The sequence below is a fragment of the Sinohyriopsis cumingii genome, chromosome 10 (genome assembly GCF_028554795.1).
Source record: "Sinohyriopsis cumingii isolate HCF-2022 chromosome 10, ASM2855479v2, whole genome shotgun sequence".
NCBI classification, from domain to species: domain Eukaryota; kingdom Metazoa; phylum Mollusca; class Bivalvia; order Unionida; family Unionidae; genus Sinohyriopsis; species Sinohyriopsis cumingii.
In genome coordinates this window covers 10,068,721-10,088,350 of record NC_142970.1, presented here as the reverse complement: position 1 = coordinate 10,088,350, position 19,630 = coordinate 10,068,721, and the positions used below count along the sequence as shown (strand labels likewise).

At 33.7% G+C, this 19,630-nt stretch overlaps 1 protein-coding gene across 2 annotated transcripts in view; it reads left to right on the top strand.

Moving 5' to 3' along the window:
• The first annotated feature begins 1,143 nt into the window (after positions 1-1,143).
• LOC149789586 (uncharacterized) overlaps positions 1,144-19,630 on the top strand; it is a 160,504-nt gene continuing 142,017 nt past the window's right edge. For both annotated transcript variants that reach the window (XM_089971608.1, XM_089971609.1), the window contains exons 1-2: positions 1,144-1,257; positions 15,157-15,315. In XM_089971608.1, coding sequence (XP_089827734.1) covers positions 15,246-15,315 — 70 coding nt within the window. In that variant the 5' untranslated portion in view covers positions 1,144-1,257; positions 15,157-15,245. The remainder of the gene's footprint in view (positions 1,258-15,156; positions 15,316-19,630) is intronic.

The following is a 19,630-nucleotide window of genomic DNA, read 5'->3' as shown; positions in this document are numbered from 1 at the left end:
ATGAGACATGAGGAACTATTTGATTTGTTCTGGGTGCGATTTACTCTTCAATCAAAAGAGATAAATAATATTCCATCATTTTTATTTGCATAATTAACATCACTATGTCCTTGATATCCTATGACTGATGTTCTTGTTTCATGTTAAAACACTGCCAAAAACCGATATATGAAATGATTCAGAGGTTATCATATTATCGATATGAAGGAGCAATTTGAGAAAATTATGATTAACAAGATATAATCTGCAATTAAAGAATTTAAAGTCTAAAAATAGCAAACTCTAGAAATACACAAATAAGATAAATAACTGAAACGAAAAGAAGAAATCTTCCAGGATTGCAGATACAATTTTGCTTGGATCTGCATATCAGAGCCCCTGAGAGAGATTCGATTGTCCTGGATATGCCAACACGGACTTAGCGAATGGAATACATAAGTAACCTTTCGTAGAAAGTTAGATAAAAATAAGTTGCGGTAACTTAGCGCATCTATAAGTCTAGGTAGGACATAGTGACTTTAATTAGAGACAGAACACATACTTCTCTTTTGTTGTATATCAGATATGTTACGTGTAAATTATAAAATATGTTACGTGTATTTATTGACATTAAGAACAGCGGACCTATTTTCTTTACGCTTACTGTGTCTTGGTAAGAGAGAGAGAGAGAGAGAGAGAGAGAGAGAGAGAGAGAGAGAGGACTGGTTTATCTTAATGCTCGCTAACACGGAGAAAAGGGGAAATGTCGGTTTACAAACTCATGTATTTTTCGCACTGCTGTCAACGTAATTTTTTGTGACGTCAAACCTGCCCGTTATACGGAGATAACGTATCCATTTATAGGGTCACGTGAGGTTCCGTAAACGTTTATGGCTTCGGATGTTGTAGTAAAGCGTTCACTGCATTTAAAACGTTGTCTCGAGTATTTAGCATATAACGAATTAAATCTTGATAAACCATAACTCTTTGTACATGATTTGAGCTTATGGGCTTATTTTCGCTGTTAACTGATTGAATTTTGATATGCTAGAGATTTCTGGGCACGACATCCTTTTATATGTTTAGTGACCTTTACAATGCATACTATTACAGTCACTGCTGCATCATTGCGTCGTTAAACAGTGCAGCAGTATTCTCTCAATGATTGATGTGTATGTGTATATAAATAGCAGCATGATGTTGCCAGGGCATAATAGTCGAACAGAAAACACGGGATATTGAAGGACGATTACATTTTGGAGGAGTTATAGAGATTTTGTAAGTAGCAGGATGTTTTATATGATATAATATTACACATTCGTATAACCTGTGCTCATAAATAGTTGAAATAATGCGTAGCCTGTGTATTTTGCAAGCATCAGTCTAACTACGCAAATGCAGACCAATAATTTGTTCTTTTATTTCTGATATCATTGGTGGCAGACTTAAAAAAGGGGTGGGGGTGAGGAGGAGCACATAACAATTTGTTGATCTAGGGTGCGTTCAAAGGTCATAAGCTGCTGATCATTTTAGTAGTGACTTAAATGGATATGGTATTGACAAGAAGCATTCTGGGGAATACATTTCTTGGAATGACATTTTCGCTCAGGGTCTTTGGAGAGAAAAAAAACTAACAAAATAACATATGTCCATACTATAGTTCGTTTAGCGAATTATATCCTTACATTGATTCTATGTCTCAAAACGTAAAAACTACGGTTTCGGCACGAAAGATTTTAACACCATCTACAGCACAAACTACACACAATAGATAATTACATGCTTCAAACTAGTGGTAGGCTTGCATGAAAGCTGCCATATTAGTCGTGGAGTTATGCAATAGTCCAATTCTGATACAGAACTTCAGGAATACGAGACTCGTTGCTTTCCATCAGTAAGTAAACTCCATTTTCATGATAAACTTTGCTATTAAATGATGACGATGATCTTAAATGTTTGACGTGTGCGGCAATTCCACCATGTACATCACCTTGAGGGATGCGGGAGTCATAATCCAACAATATTTTGCCTTTAATCTAAGTGTGTGAACACTCATTTGGGGGATTTAAACGTGCGCATCTCGTATTGCTTATTTACTCATCTAGTCCGAGTTTTCTCTGACCCTTGCCACCCCATTTTTGATATTGGACATTTATGTTGGGGTGTAGGGTCAGAGTCCACAGCATATTAAACAATTGGAATTCGCCGACACCATTTGGTAGCCTCTTATTAGCGGGCCTAGCAAACTTGAACGACATTCATGGAGATATACCTGCGTGAAATCGATAGGAATATTATTTATTTTCTCATAAATTGCGAGCATATCATTCGTTATATCTTTAATCCGCTCACTGACGAGACGAAACTAAAGTGGTACTTAAATTTGACCCGGATCTCACCATCAGCATTACTGGTCACATGAGTAAATAAATCTGGAAACCTACATTTTTTGGACATCGACGTCATATAGTCACGTGATATTAACAGTAAAACTATTGCTTGTGCTTCTGTAGGAAAACAAATCGACTATATCATTGAAAGTCTCGAAAGCTTGATAGAAAAATAAGAGAACACAAACTTTTCAAAATATTTATTCTGAAAACAATGACCGGAAATATGTAAGTATTTCAGCAGCTTGAAGAAAATCAGATTAACAAGCAGAGAGAACATGTCAATGTGGTAGTCACGTAATACCAACAAAACCATTGCTGACACGTGCTCAGTACTTGTTGAAAATAGTTTTCACCACTCTGTTGGGATTCTGACAGGTTTCTGATCGTTGTTCTCAGAATAAATATGTGGATAATTAAGTGTGCATTATATTTATTTACAAATATTACGTGGTTTATATATAATATTTTCAAATTATATGTACAACTTTGGAAATTTGTTTATTGTCGATAGCACGTGGCTATTTGACATCTGATGTCATTGACATGTAGGTTGCAAGATACGACCACCTTATACAGTTTTATTATTGGGGTAGTAAGTTAGGTCGGGTCCTATTGCTAGTTGCTTTAGGTGTAGCAAGCATTGCCACCTTGTGTGACGGGGCCTGATGGTCTGGGCTTTAGGTGTAGCAAGCATTGCCATCTTGTGTGACGGGGCCTGATGGTCTGGGCTTTAGGTGTAGCAAGCTTTGCCATCTTGTGTGACGGGGCCTGATGGTCTGGGCTTTAGGTGTAGCAAGCATTGCCATCTTGTGTGACGGGGCCTGATGGTCTGGGCTTTAGGTGTAGCAAGCATTGCCATCTTGCGTGACGGGACCTGATGGTCTGGGCTTTAGGTGACAACCACATATTATCTAAGTTTACTCATATTTGTTCGAATACGTTTTCCTCCTGTGTTGGTGAAGGAAGAAAAGCAAGATGTTAAAGGAATGTTGCTTTTTCAAACAAAATATGTTAATTTCCTAATTAATATCGGTTTTTAATTTAATTTACCTACTGGGTAATGGAGCCTGAGCTTCCATTTAAACAAAATACACTTGTATGCGAACAGCACACTGTCTGGCGTTATTTAAATGTATGCATAGGTGCGCTACTCCCACGATATCTAAAAAGTAGCACTTTACAGGTTTATATTTTGCGTAGGATTAGAGTTTAAAAGGAAACTAATTTGCCTGGTTTTCCTCACTGATTATACTAGCTACGTAAAAAAGACTTTGTGCGTGTTAGGAAATATTCAAAGAACACTTTATTCTCTTTATATTGGTGTATGATTAATGGGTGTAGTATGTGATATAGAGCTTACAGGTTGTCTTTACTTCAGATGCGTACTTATAGAAACTGCTAGCTCTGCTCGGTCATTTTCATTTCCAGGACTTCAGACTTAAATTTTTTGAAAAGAGCCTATATATTTTATTTTTACATTTTATATATCTGATAATTCATTCATTGCAATTTCCGAAGCTTTTATTTTCGAGTCAGAAAAAAATGCGTTTTCTTATTTTTTTTATAATGCTAAGATAAAATAAATCAGACTGATTTTTTGAGCACATTTTGGTTATCTGTGTGCTTTGGTCATGTACAGTTTCCACAAGTACAATATCCAAAGTTGAACCATATCACTTAGTACGGCAATTAACATTACTAGACAACTTTGGGTGCTGAATGGGGATGTAACGTATGCGGGTTTTGGCCGGTATTGGGCCCTGCAAGAATGAATATTACTTCATTTCTACTGGAATGTATGGCAAATACATAAGAAACAGATTCTGTGTATTAATGTACAATTAGAATATATGTGAACTCGCATTTCTTCTCTCATCCCAACTGGAAATATTTTCCATTTTCATTAGTCATTATTATTATTATTATTATTATTATTATTATTAGCAGTAGTACTAGAATTAGTAGCAGCAGTAGTAGTATTATGATTATGTTAATACCATCATCAAAATGCTTCTAGTCTGCCTATTCGTCGTGGAATTTATGTTCTCGCCACAATTTGATAAAACTGAAGACATTCTGACCACTCATTTCGTATCCTTTACCTAAAATAATGTGTATCAGCAATAACAAAATTAAATTCACACTTTCAGTACGAAACCTAGGGTCACTATCAACAGTATGTTCTCATTACACCAACATGTAATACACATATACTAGGCTGCATTTCTGAAGCTAAGATGCATCAGCTCCATTCACAATATTCTTTGCTTGATGCCACTAAAGCACTGTGTATTCCTTAGTACTTTCAAGACTGGATTATTGTAATTCAATCCTGTATCGTTCGGTTTTTAGTTCAGAAACTTAAAAAAATTAACATAAGGCTGTTCAGATCGTTTTACAGTACCACGAACTGAGCACGCCTGTCCTGCTAAATAGCCTTTACTGGCTATCCATTCGATCCAGAATCAAGGAGAAGATATGTTCATTATGCTTCAATTTACTTACTGGCTCTAGTCCAATAGACCTATCTGACCTCACCCATGTGTACACCCAATCTAGAAACCTACGCTCATCTTCCGACATTCATATTCACATCATTACAACTGTTAAAATGACGTCATACTGACAACGTTTTTCTGTGGATCAGGGCCCATTGACGTGGAACGAATTGCCCATAGATCTTAGACACATAAACACTGATCTCATCAAGAGTACTCTTAATGCTTGAATATTGTATTATGTTTACTTCCTTAATTATTTTTTTTTGTTTTTTAATTTTATGCTGTTTGTTTTTGCAATCTTGTAGATAAATGTTTTTGTATGTTATCTAATATTTTAGAGCACATAGACCTTCTAAATAGCAGGTGTTGTACTAAGTCCACAGTTATGTTGTTTTTATTTTATTTCTTGTTTACTTTATTTCTTATAGATATGAAACACATTATAACTATGACCATATTAGATTATGAAATCATTGAGCGATGTTATCATATTTCCAATAGCTGACATAATGAACTTTTGTATCTAATGATGAAAAAATAGTTAAGTGGATAAGTGCATCATGCGAATAAAGTTGTGTCCACACCCACTACTGGGGTTTGATATGCATATTAGAACTGAAAACTGCACCAACTGATGAACAGTCATTTATACGTTTTTGTGATGTGAGTATGCTAATAGCTGAACAAACTATTAGCACAAAAAGAAACTTAAGAAATATATACATACCTAGATCTACAAAACTCACTATTCCACATGACCTTTGACTTCATCATCCTGATCAAATAGCAAATGACAGGTAATTTCAATCAGAAATAGGATATTGTAGGTTCCTTTAAAATAATGTTGTTGGTACAACTGAAATCAAGAATGAAATATATTACAATTAATTACAAGTAGAAAATATATAATCCTCAAAAGTACTTGACATTTAGGGTTAAGACACTTTTTGAGTTATAACAATTAAGATACTATATTTACTAGCTTATAAGACGAGTCCAGCTGCGAACTGCGCAAACCCAAATCTGCCATCACATAATGCATCATCAGATCTGGGTCTGTGCAGTTAGTAGGAGTAATCAGTAGAAAACACATCACCAAGTTAATTTGCTAGTAATAATATTTAAGGTAGACACTGTTTATAAATTTAGGATGATCAAAATCCTCAAGCATCCTCATGAAAGGAACACAAGTAGATAAAAGATAAAAATTAAACCTAAAAGACTGAACAGTATAAATAAAGAAAAAGACCAATTAAAAAGATAAATGGTAGAACAAGATAGAATTCTCAATATTCATGTCATTTACGGTTGAATAACTTATACCACGATCTTAGCATACAGTTGGAAACAGAATACTTCAAACAAAAAACATAAACAGCAAATTCAGGAATAATCATGGTGAGATCAGAAATGCTCACAATGATGAATTCCGAATGACCCATAAGACAAAGGTGTAAATGTATTGGGAAGACTGAGTTTCATTGCCCCTCTAAAAGGCATTAGAGGAAAGGTATATACAAATGTAAGGAGACTGATCAATGATCTTGACCTAATGGACAAAACGTTGACTGATACTGAGATGCCATCAAACAAAGAAGCATACCTGTACGAGAACAGCTTTTATGAGATAAAGCAGAAGCTAAAAAACTTTAAAATATTGAACTTTGACATTTACCATGAAGATAAGACCAAACCAATCAACACAACATACCTATCTGCCACAATATATAACGGTAAGTTTCATCCATGTATCTAAACAGCTCTAAAGTTAAGTAAATTATCTCTACCCCCTCTCTCTCTCCCTATCTATCCCTCCTTCTACTGTTGTCCAGCAATCCTTGTCAACATAAATTTATAATACTTTATTGAAATTTGCAGTTATTAAATTTGCTTTAAAATATACCTTAATAATCTATCATAGAATAAGCAAATTTCTAAGAGATGGATTACAAAGTTACAGTTGAAATATCTGTAAACTGCCACACTGCAGACATCGTAGCGATATGACTTAAAGGTGTGTTAAAGCTATGTTAAAAATCCAAAGTCCAAACAGTTAGAAGTATGGCAATATTATTGTAAAAATCGCATAATATTTATTTATAACCATGATCACATGTCTAGAGATTCATGCTTACAAATTTATTTGCCATTTTGCCATTGTGCACAAATTGTCCTATTTGAATTTTTGGCATTAAAATCAACTTTCATTGATGCACACAAATATCTTACATTCCCTAATGCAAGGTTTTAGTTTGGATACTATACGTAGTAAGATCCTCGTCTTATAATAATATTTACAATCCTGCTATTATATACATATAAACACTCACATTTCTTTCTTTTGGTGTGTCCCGGCTGCCAAACATGAGGTCGCAAGTTCGAAATTGCGGTGGCATCCCAATTTTATCTATTTTGTATACTTGTTTGTATTTTGTATGTTCCAACTTTCTTTTAAAGTCACGCATCCCAATTATTTTATATTTTTTTTTAATTCCCAACCTTGGATGTGCAATTAACCTAGTTTGATATAAGTTAGAATTATATTGTTTATACTGAGCCATTCAAACTGTTATCTGCATTTATTTGTTTATATTATTTGATGCACATGAAATTTTATTTTAAATGGGCCAGCTCTACATTTTTTCTTACTATCAATGTTTTCGCGTTGTTAACGTATTGTTTATGAGTGTCCAACGTTTGGTAAACCCAGTCCAGAAACACGTTGGATCATTATAATAGTATGTACATTAATGTAAAGAGTCTATGACGTAAATTTGATATGATACACCGAGTGGACCATTTGGTAGAGTGTATAACTCTTAATCCATGTTTTGCGGGTTTGATACCTGCCAATGCCTGGGTCAGTTGTCTCGGTGTGTCCTAGTGAAAAGCGCTTAGCTCAATTTTCTCAGCATGATATAGCCAATAATGTGTTAAAACGGCTGTCAAAGCAACAAAGAAAAGTGTTACTGGACATATGAAGAAGTCTGATGTGATGATGTTTGGTGGGAAGATGGCTTCTTTCAAAACAATAAAGACAATTGTTTCTGCGAAATGTGAAGAAGTCTGATGTGATGAAGTTTAGTGGAAACATGGCTTAAGCAGAGTATTCTAAATGATGAAGCAGAAGAAAGAATGTCACCTGTTTCATTTGTCTAGAGATTTATTCAAACGTGTCACCTTCTTGATTAAAATAACATCACTATTTTGAAATTGTTATCTTTGTCAATTTGTAAAGATAAGGAATGATCCCCGACTTGGCTGGCTATATTTAATACATACAAGACTGAATCGATGATAAGAGCTCAAAAAGGGCACCCAAACTATCCAATATATATATATATATATATATATATATATATATATATATATATATATATATATATATATATATATATATATATTACTCATTGCAAACATTTGGGTATTATCTTGGCGAGTGATTAATCATCGTATACACATATTCAATACATTTCCCATACAGCCTGGGAGGAAATGCCAAATGTAAAACGTTTTAAATTAAAACCAGATTGATTTATAGTTGGAGAATTGGACACATTTGTTATATTTTAAAAAGGTTTTGGATGAACTGCAGTCTCTGTTTGTTGAACCTTGGACTTGTAATGACTTGATGGGCACAAGGGTTATTATATTGAACCTTGGACTAGTAGTGACTTGATGGGCACAAGGGTTACAATATTGAACCTTGGACTAGTAGTGACTTGATAGGCACAAGGGTTACTATATTGAACCTTGGACTAGTAGTGACTTGATAGGCACAAGGGTTACTATATTGAACCTTGGACTTGCAATGACTTGATGGGCACAAGGGTTACTATATTAGGATGCAGATGTACAAATCTGTTTAAGCATGAAAGAAATAGTCTTCGTTATATGACATTTAGATTTTAACACAAACTTAGGACTGCGTGACAGTGCAATGATTTTCGTGTTTAAGTTATCATTTGTGTTTGCATTCAACATACAGAATGATAGACTTAGAACACTTTCCTTGAATTCATAAACAAATTAATGTTGTCTATATGTACAATAATTTTAATTAAATTTATAGTCGTATATGTATATTCTTTCTGAGATACGAAGAGTGACATTTGCATGCCTGCATAATACACACTATGGTTGCAAGCTATTAAATTCCTTAAGTTGTTACCCATAATACACACTATGGCTATGGTTGCAAGTTATTAAATTCCTTAAGTGGTTACCCATAATACACATTATGGTTGCAAGTTATTAAATTCCTTAAGTGGTTACCCATACTACACACTATGGTTGCAAGTTATTAAATTCCTTAAGTGGTTACCCATAATACACACTATGGTTGCAAGTTATTAAATTCCTTAAGTGGTCATCCATAATACACATTATGGTTGCAAGTTATTAAATTCCTTAAGTGGTTATCCATAATACACATTATGGTTGCAACTTATTAAATTCCTTAAGTGGTTACCCATAATACACATTATGGTTGCAACTTATTAAATTCCTTAAGTGGTTACCCATAATACGTTAACTGAACCATAAACAGATAGATAAGAAGATTTGTGTTTGAAACTTTGTATGCATCACATATTTTAAAAAGATATTTTGACAAGGTTATATAATATCACCAAACTGAATTTATTGTTACATATTTTCATATAATTGTTCCACAATAAATACACTTTGATAGAGAGAGAAGTGATCATAATCCTTTTGCAAAACTAAGAAGACACAATATTAAACCTATTTGTTAAATAATTTCTGATATCAGCGCTGCTTGTGGGCAAAAAATTGTTACTTAAAAAACTGAACCCATTAAAAGTACAATAATATGTTATCATTTGTTAGTAAGATACAGTATTTTGTGCGTAAGAGGGTATGCTGGAAGCAGGCTGAAACAGAAACGTTCGTACAGTCAACAAGAATTTTAAAAAAATAACAGGTACAATGTTGTCTTTGAGTACTACACTTACCTAGTTTTTTTTTTTATAAACTCAGTATGTGCCAAAATCAGAGAGAGAGAAAAAAGGAGAGAGTAGTGGGTTTATAAAATGTGAGGGCTGAATGCTTTGTGGCTTACACATATTTCTGATATCATAATCGTTGTAAACTACATACAGTTTTGTATGTATGCGGTTATTCTTCGTGTACTTGCTTGAACGTATTCAATATAATAAAGTTGTGAATAGCTTTTACTCCTTTTTTCTTGAGTGATTTTACTAATCTGCAAGTTCCATTATGTTATGTATTGTACACTTTTACAGGTTTAGCGAAGTCATGTACATGAAATTCTTGATTATATTTACATCTTTAAATTCATCTTCTCTAGACTATGGCTGACAGAGTCACAAGCTCTGATACTCTGAAGACCATGCAACAAAGGCAGGTACACCGATAATTAACAAAGATGGATGTATCATTGGACAAGCAGGACCAGCAAATATGTTTAATAACACAGATAAGAGATAACAATGATTGGCTGCAACTAAAATGACCTATAAAACACTTGCACTGAGAGCCGATGTAAAACAGCTGCATGCGAACTCTATCTTCATTAAGTAATTCCCAAGGGTCAAAAGGGTCAGTGTTGAATAGACACAGTGTGGAACCTTGCTGTTAATCCTCACCTTTTGAATATAGTAACTCTCTGAATGTAGAATGAAGATGGTCATTTGTATATACAGTGTATTCATTACAATGAAAGGAAAATAAACGTATGGCATAGCACTCACCAGGCAACCGATACTGCTGCAGCAAATCAATCAAACAATGTAACTATCTGTTACAATACATGAGCCAGAAAATAATCAACACAGCTGCCATTAAACATCTTTTATAAAAGCAGTCTTTAGACCCTATTGTGAACAAAAGTTATCAAGCGTAAAATAAATTAAAATAGAAGTGATCGTGACAATGAAATGCTGGTCGCAGTGATAAGACAGGATACGGAATAACAAATCTTTCTTTTCTATGATATAATAGAAGGTACAATAATGAGTTGATACAAACCAGAGGTTAATTTTGTTTTCGATTCTGTTTGTTACACGGGGGGAGTGAATGTCCCTCCGTATTTGGTTTTCGTTATCTAGGGGTTGACCGCCTTCGATGTTATTGCCCGGTTCGAGTAAATGGAAATATAAGTGGTGAAACTTATAGGTGGAATAGAAAGAGATCTGAGCAGGTATATAGAACAAACCAACACGAGCCCCCGTAATGTAAACAAACAATTTAATAAATTACATACAAACACTGTGAAAATTCATTACATCAGGAATGTACTCTGCTTTTAGAAATTTAACTTTCACCGAAATACAAAGAAAAACGCAAATAGATTAAAATAAGATAGTCGATCTGTTACTGATAGATTTAGTTCATCATAAGATCGAGTGAACAATCGATGTCAATGTCTTGTATGATTTCATAACCTGCTCGTCCTCAGTCTGTTTTTGCTTCCTCTGTCGCTGTTCAGACTCTTGGATCTCAGGATGATACTTTCTACCACCCGTCTCAGGACACTCTCAAAAGACTTCTTCAGAAATTAATACGTCGCAGGGTTGCGTCACAGGATTATATGTCTCACTGCACTCTTCTCTATGCTTCTCCGTATAGGTCTCAGAATAACATCACTCATTCGTTCGTACGTCTCTGGAGCTATTTTCTCCCTTTGCTGTCACGTTTCTCCCCCTAATCGGTAAATTAGTTCGTCGGTTCCTTTCGACAATCGTCCCCTTTTTGGACAACAGTTCCTTTTAACGAGAATTTCTTGCAAATTCTCGGAGTCGTAACCTTTGGGTCTCCCCTTATAGGAAAAGCTTGGACTGATTAAAATTCGATGCCGGCGATATTAAAACCTATGAAATTTTGTGTTGGAACACGCCCTCTCATTTAACGTACCAATCAGAATCAAATATCTCTGCCGCCTTTTTCCAGAGGCGCCAAAGTCAGGGTCAACTTGACCCTGGTAGTTTGAGTAACAGAGTTTCTGCATTCTCTCAGTTGTGACAACTTTACCATGAAAATGAAGTTTTCCTCGTCCTAAATTGTCCGCCTGGCTGCTGTATAAACAAATGTTTAATTAGGAACAGAATGCTCCCTCTAAAGGACATTACCGTACACGGTAGTATGGCGATATGATACGCGCTTGTCTCCATAAATCTAATTAATGGTTGTCTGGTCTCAGCTAATGTATTCTTGTTAGATCGACATAAAATTTGCCACTTCACACTATTCTAAGTAACTGTTATTAAAGTCTACCTCAGTAGCTATGGTATTATTTATCCCTAGAAGCCTAATTTTAGTGGATGATTTTTGCATATTGTTTTGTCAGCACTTTCAACACATTATCAACTATATCACATAATCGGTACTCTTTGCCTATAGTGTGCGCATTTTCATATTTTAGATATTATACATGTGAACATATCACTTTATGCGATTCTCATTGGTCCAAATAAGCCCATGACATTAATGTGCAGTATTCTCTTTACTGATTGGCTGTGATCGTGGGAAAACTTTTTTAACCCCGCCTTCCGGAAATTATTGTTTTCATTCAACATTTTTGGCTGCCATATTTTGATTCAACTCGCGAATAGGAATTGGGAAAAAAATGGTCTCGTCTATTTCAATATTGCCAATTTACCCCCAGAGGGATTTGTTGTGTCATGTATAACATATAAAATGACAAATGGCAAAACCCCCAAGACAAGAACAAAAACAACAAGTAAAACTACCGGTATTGCTTAGATAATAACGACAGTGTGGGTGAGGATGGATGGGCAGTGTGTCTGTAGGATAAAATCCATTATATATACAATCTTGGTTTAAATGTGAACTTACTGAAGTAAATGAACTCACCTTTGTTCACAGAAGAATGTAAACATAAACCGGTCACCCAAACTGACAGAACTTTATCCAACCATAGCATATGCGTGCGGCAAATATGTGATGCAAGTCCGACTCAAACAGAGATTTGTTTAGGTCTTCTGTACAATCTCATGTTCCAAATCAAATACTGCAAATATCCTGTCACAAATACAATACAGTAAATATGTGTATTTCTGCATCCAGTAATCTTCTTTTCACAAAAATATCGCAACAATGTAATGTTTTTGTTGTGTTGTGGAATTTCAACGTAAACACTGTCAACGTTGTTGTGTTGGCCAACTCAAACTCGTACAGTGCACCATATGAAACAATGTGACATCTCACGCATTGTACATTTTGTGTTGTCAAATGTTTTGTCTTTTGTCAAATGTCCTGTTTATTTGGATAGACGCTTATTCTTTGATTTATAGTTATCAAATATGTATAATATACTTTTACTATTTCAACTCTGTTCAGAACTATTTTTACGCAAAAGTGAAAGGTACATCGTCTGTCAGAATGGACGAAATTATTCGTTATTCGTTCTATCTGAATACGTTTTACTGAAATAAAACTATGTGTTATAAAGAATCTCAAATAGGTAATGATTCAATTTTAAATTTATGAAACTTACTCGTCAAATAATGTCCAGCTTTTGCTGGCCAAGACTCGCGAAAACTGGACATTATTCAACTCGTTTCATAAATTCAATATTAAATCGTTACCCATTTGATATCTTCTATATATCATATAAACGAAATGTGGGTGAAATACTTTTCCAAAGGACACACAAAAGCAGTTGGCCCGATACATACATACATACATACATACACACATACTTTCCCATGCACAGTTAAAACAAACATATGCATATACTGCCAACATTTATAAAGACATAATATTGTGACTTTCTCTACTTTGAAAATGTTGTAAAATAGCAGGTTCATGTAAAAGATTTTCAAACATGTATAAAATAAAATATGTAAAGAGGCTGTAATGGCCTAAACATCTAATTGGGTCACTTAAATATAGATAAATATACATGTATTCAAATTTAATTTCTCTTCCCAAATGCGTTTGCTTAATTTTGCTAAGATGATTAAAAAAATTCTCATTCTGAAATGTCTACACCCATGTGACCTGCACAGTTACATAGGAACAACTGCAGAATCAAATAGCAACATATTTCTCATTGTAGCTATTATATTCAGTTGGATTCCAGCAAACTGATACTGATAGTGCTGAATGATAGCTTTCATGTCTTCCAGCCCAGTAAAGGACACAAGTTACTAATGATCTTGAAAAATGGGAACCAGCCTGGAAATGGGTGAACATAAAAAAAAGTATATATGGGTTTGGCTAACCAGGATTGGTTAATAATGTAAGTTATGTCTTAGGAAAAATAATCTTTTCAGAGCTTATCCTAGTTGTAAGTGAAACAAAATAGAGACAATGTTTTATTGATGGAATTTCCGTCCTTTAACAGTCTTGAGTTTGGAACACTCATTACTAAAATTAGCACCTGACTCTTTGGTGCGGAATTGAAAGCACATGTTTCAAACACATGCAGTTCCAGAAAATGCCTCGGCTCATATCCTTTCCTCTATACAGAAGCTGACATCCATGTTTCATCTATACTGGTAAATATAGGTTTGATCATGAGCACTCAAAACGTTTAAGTTATTGAATTTTTACTATCATGGTGTTTGCATAGGTTTACTATGGGAACTGAATTAGTACCGTGAGTCCTAAATGTGCCTCGCATCAGAAGCAAACTGATATTAGTCTGTCTGGCCATAAAAGTGAGACAGTAAGGCGAAATGAGGCAGAAAACGTGGGAGATAAAAGACAACATTTGTGTTTCCTAAGACAGATGACAGAAGAGAAGATAATACATATATCTGAAGCATAAGTCAGACAACATGTAAAGTTAAGTTTTCAATGATATTATGTTTAAAGCGATTGATTTAAGAGTTTCTTTGAATTTGATAGTTAAGTTTTTAGTTCTTCTTTTTTAAATCATTATATTAGATAATTTCAAAAGAAATTAAATTGAAATCTAACAGGTTTATATTCAATTAGTGAATTACATTCTTTTAAATGTGGATGAATCTTTTATATTAGTTTTTCCAATTGATATTTATGAAGCATGTTTAACGTAAGTTTAGACGGATGCAGAATGTATTGACGTTAACTGAGCTGAAATGTTTGCTTAAAATCAATAATGCCCCATAGGTAACAGAAAATATGTTTGGAAAGCATTATACATATATATGTTTGGAAAGCATTATACATATATACATTATACATATTATACATATATATATATATATATATATATATATATATATATATATATATATATATATATATATATATATGGATGCAACATTAATATTCCTGTGTATATTTTGCAGCCCAGTCTTCCTGGCAGAATTGTGTTAGGCGGACAATTCACTTCACCTAGAGCGAATAAACCTGAAGTACAATCGTATTGAACAACACCATGGCCTCAGGAGGACAGAGACAAGTTGGTTACAGTCTGGTAAATGTTGGATCTGTGATGCTAGAAGACAGTAAGTTATCTACAACTTACATATAAACCCCATTTGCTATTTCATAATCTATCAATACATACACCTTTTGCTTCGTTTTGCACCTACTAAATTCATCAAAGACGGTGTGTATGCCGTCATGAATCTTTCAACACGTTTTTGAATTTATATATAGCTCTGTCTCTTTTGTTACCTTAGTTCCCACACACGTAATGAAATTCATCAGGGAATATTTTCATACTCTCTTGTTACCTAAGGTGTGGCATATTTAATGGAATCTGTCAGTGAATATTTTCTTGCTCTGCAAACAGAATCTTTTCAATATTTATAGAAAAAGACAGTCAGGAAAGGCCGTGTGCAGTAGCAATACAAAAACAAGCGTAAAGCACCTCATAATTTACTACTCCTATTTAATGAATTACTAAGTGATTTAAAAACTTTAATATATAACTCGAAACTCAATTTTTAATAATTCGATATATCAACTGGTAGTAATGCGTCTTTGTGTGTTTGTTTGGTGTGGTGGGGTAATATATGTACCCTTACATAATGACGCCTATCCTGTTGAAATTCTCCAAAAATGATATAGCACAATGGCTGTACAGAGAAGTTGCATTTAGAAGTAATATTTCTATATGACTTTAGAGCGTCTAGTCCTGGAGTGTATATAATGGTCATTCAAATATAAGTGTACAAAAGAACGAAGCAAATTATGGAGTTCTCATCAGAACAAATGCATGTCCAAACATATACACGATATGTTTCTTCACAGTCAGCATTCATAAAAAGATAATAATAATGAACAAAAAAATAAATACATCTTTTAAAGATAAAGGGTAAATTATTACACAATTTATAAAAGTTGCAACAAGTCAAGTTAGGATTAAACGAAAACTACAGAAAAGATCTATCAAAATAATTTATTGATTCAGATTGAAATGTTAAAATGACAAAAGAAACAACAACTGATGGGATTCAGAATTGTACGTATAAAAAGCGTTATATAATATAATTGTAACTGACCCTGCTCGTTGCGTTGTTCAATGTAGCATGTGGCTATTCATAAGAACTGACCGATAGCAATTGCTAGTAACTAGTAAGAAAATTCCCTTTTCCACTGTTGACAGATTTAATCTTACCACCGAAATGCTAGCTTTCATTTTTACCGAGCGAGTTATTCACATTTACGAATAGTTCCAAAATGTCGGCTCAGAGGAGAGATTTTAGTACGAAATAAGCCATATGTATGTTTAGTATTTTTCTCGCACGGACGATGTTCAGACTACCCTTCTTGGGATGATCTCGATCTCGAAGTTGTTATTGCCACACACACACACACGCACACACACATATATAATGAGAACAAAGAAGACTGTGAATCTCCAGACAGATGCGTTTTGCATGTGTCTGGTATAGCGTAGATCAAAGACAAGTTTATTTTAAAATAAATTCAATGCATCCAAGTTCTTAATAGCATATATTTGTGATATCAGAAGAATAGAAATTTATATTGATATGTTTTTAACAGATGAACACGTGAACCAAAAAGACTCAATTTCTTCATATTATATTTTATTATAATTACGCTGAATACTAATGTGGCCTTCAAGATAAAGTCTCCAGGAAATTGTGTTTCATTATTATGCCTTCAAGACATACAATCATCCGAATCGCACATAATTTGGACGATAGTCTACTTTGTTGGCATACACCTCAAACACGAGTCAGCAATAGTGCTAGACAAGACTGCATTGATCGTACAATTATATAGGTATTTTTGGATAATAATAGGCTTTTTAATTGTATTAGTCACAGCTGTGTCATACAAAGAAGCCCTCAGTGTTACTTGAAAGTGGCACTATGCAGTACTCTCATTTTCAGCCACTGTATATGAGTTAGTGTATGGAGATAAGTTGCATACATTAAAATATATGATATAAAGTACAATATAACATAAATTCGACCTTTTGCTTTAAGTTTATTATATTCTTAGAAATTATGTTATCTTAAATTTGCTTAATAAATGCAACAAGTTTCTTCTATGGTATCATGTAATAAATTATATTATATTGCGTCATTAATAGTATCAAAACTACGATACTTTCAATTATATTTGGCAGTTCACATTTAGAATTATACCCAACATTCAATATCCGCGCGAAGTGTGACATGAAAGCCTGAATTCAGTGAAACTTGTTAGACACATGCGATGTATCACTCTATTGAAACGATAATTTTAATATAAGAATGCAACGTGAATTTGTGATCTTGCTGTATAATTTTACCATTCAAATTAAGATTTTTCTCACTATCCACTGCATATTTAAATTTATGTATGGCGCTAGATAAGGGTACAGATACAATTGAACACATGTTGGGGACTTTCATTTCCATATAATATCGATGTATCATCCATTTAATATCGATATGCAAAGGAAGGCAATTAACACTTTTGAATCGAATATATATATATATATATATATATATATATATATATATATATATATATATATATATATATATATATATATATATATCCTTTGGTCAGATATATCAAAGTCGCAGATGTCACTAACTGGTTTATATCAGCTAATACTGTTAAATTTCGAATCCCACATAGTCAAACTCTCGAATCAAACACTTTGTGTTATGTCATAGATTCCAAATAAGCATTCGGGTTGTGTTAATTGTTCCGATTTTTGAGGTTGTTGTAAATTTAAAAGATAGGTATTTTTCTAAGGGCATATGTTACGAGAGAAAGTGTGCGTGTGTGTGTGTGTGTAACTATTCGAGCGTCAATACATGTATGTAGGAGTGCAAACAATTAGTAAGCTGTTTTATCTTGCTTTTTTATATATGCATTTAATGAAGAATTAATTGAATAATACATGTTACTACAACAACTCCTATCGTGCCAAATGAATCAATATATTTACTCCATATATAAATGCAGTTCTTTGCTAGATATGGGACAATTTTATAATTAGACTATAAGCTTCTTGCAGTTATGAGTGATATTCAAGATTGGATAGATACATCTTATGAGTCATAATGTTCATAGCTCATCCAGCTGAGTAATTTGTGTACAAAATTCACTAGCACTAGCTAGCCGTACAATCAATCAGTCTTAGACACAACACAGCGTAACAGATGTTTCCAAAATCTGGCCTTAAGTGCACGAATTATATCCTTGTCACTTTACATTTATTTTGTCCCATAAATTTCAATGATAATTTTACGTGAGATAAATATACTTTTGATCCATCTTTATCATGTGTCATGGAGTACATTGTTCGGTTGTCAGTTTGGTGAAGACATTACTAGACATTCCACTGCATTTAAGAGAGATTGCTGTGTTGGAAATAAACAGGTAATTTTTATCCAGTTACAGCATATAATTTTTAACGTTGGTGTCTGTTTTAATCATAAAAGATACAAAACATTATTTAAATATGAATTTACATAATCCCACATGCTACCAAGAGACTCAGCATTTTTATGGCTGACAGAAACTAGAAATACCATCGATACTTTTGTTTTCATTTCTGAATAAAATAGTATATTAATATATATATATATATATATATATATATATATATATATATATATATATATATATATATATATATATACACACACTGAGCTACCCCTCAAAGGTGGGGGAGGGAACTTTAATTGGTACTGGTATGCCAAATGTGATTTCGTGTTAGCTCTTTGGAATTTAAAAGTCATTTTTGAGACAGACAATTGTATGTTGCAAACCGTTTTAAAGCAATGTGGCTACCTTATCTACATGATAACGGAAAGAGAATATACACACGGTATAACCTCTGACTTTACAAATATGTAGTGTTTATACATACGACACAAATTATATTTTCTTGTTATTTTCTAATTGCACTTCAGATTCTGAGTTTTGCTTGCAATACTGTCTTCTTTGACGGTGAATAAAAGTCAGAATCAACTCACTATTTGCTAAGAACTTTCTATGCCTTAATAATTTGATGCCATTGTCACCCTTGTCTATGTATATGGTTTAAGCACTGCGTTAAAAGAAAACTCTTTCAATGCATATTGCAAACTTATCGTGCGAAAAATCTATATAAACAACACTTACTTGATCACCTGGTGAAGGAAGGGTTGACTATCACCCACAGCACGAGGTAAACAGCTTATCAAAATCATTTCAACTTTAATGCGTACTCTACTTCATCAAATACATGTACAGGTGTCAAGCATTGTTTTATCTCGCGTGGCCTTGTGTCTTTTTTAAATGACTTCGTCTGACAGATTAGTCCACCAATGTACCTGCTAACCGTAATTAGTTTATTCCAGA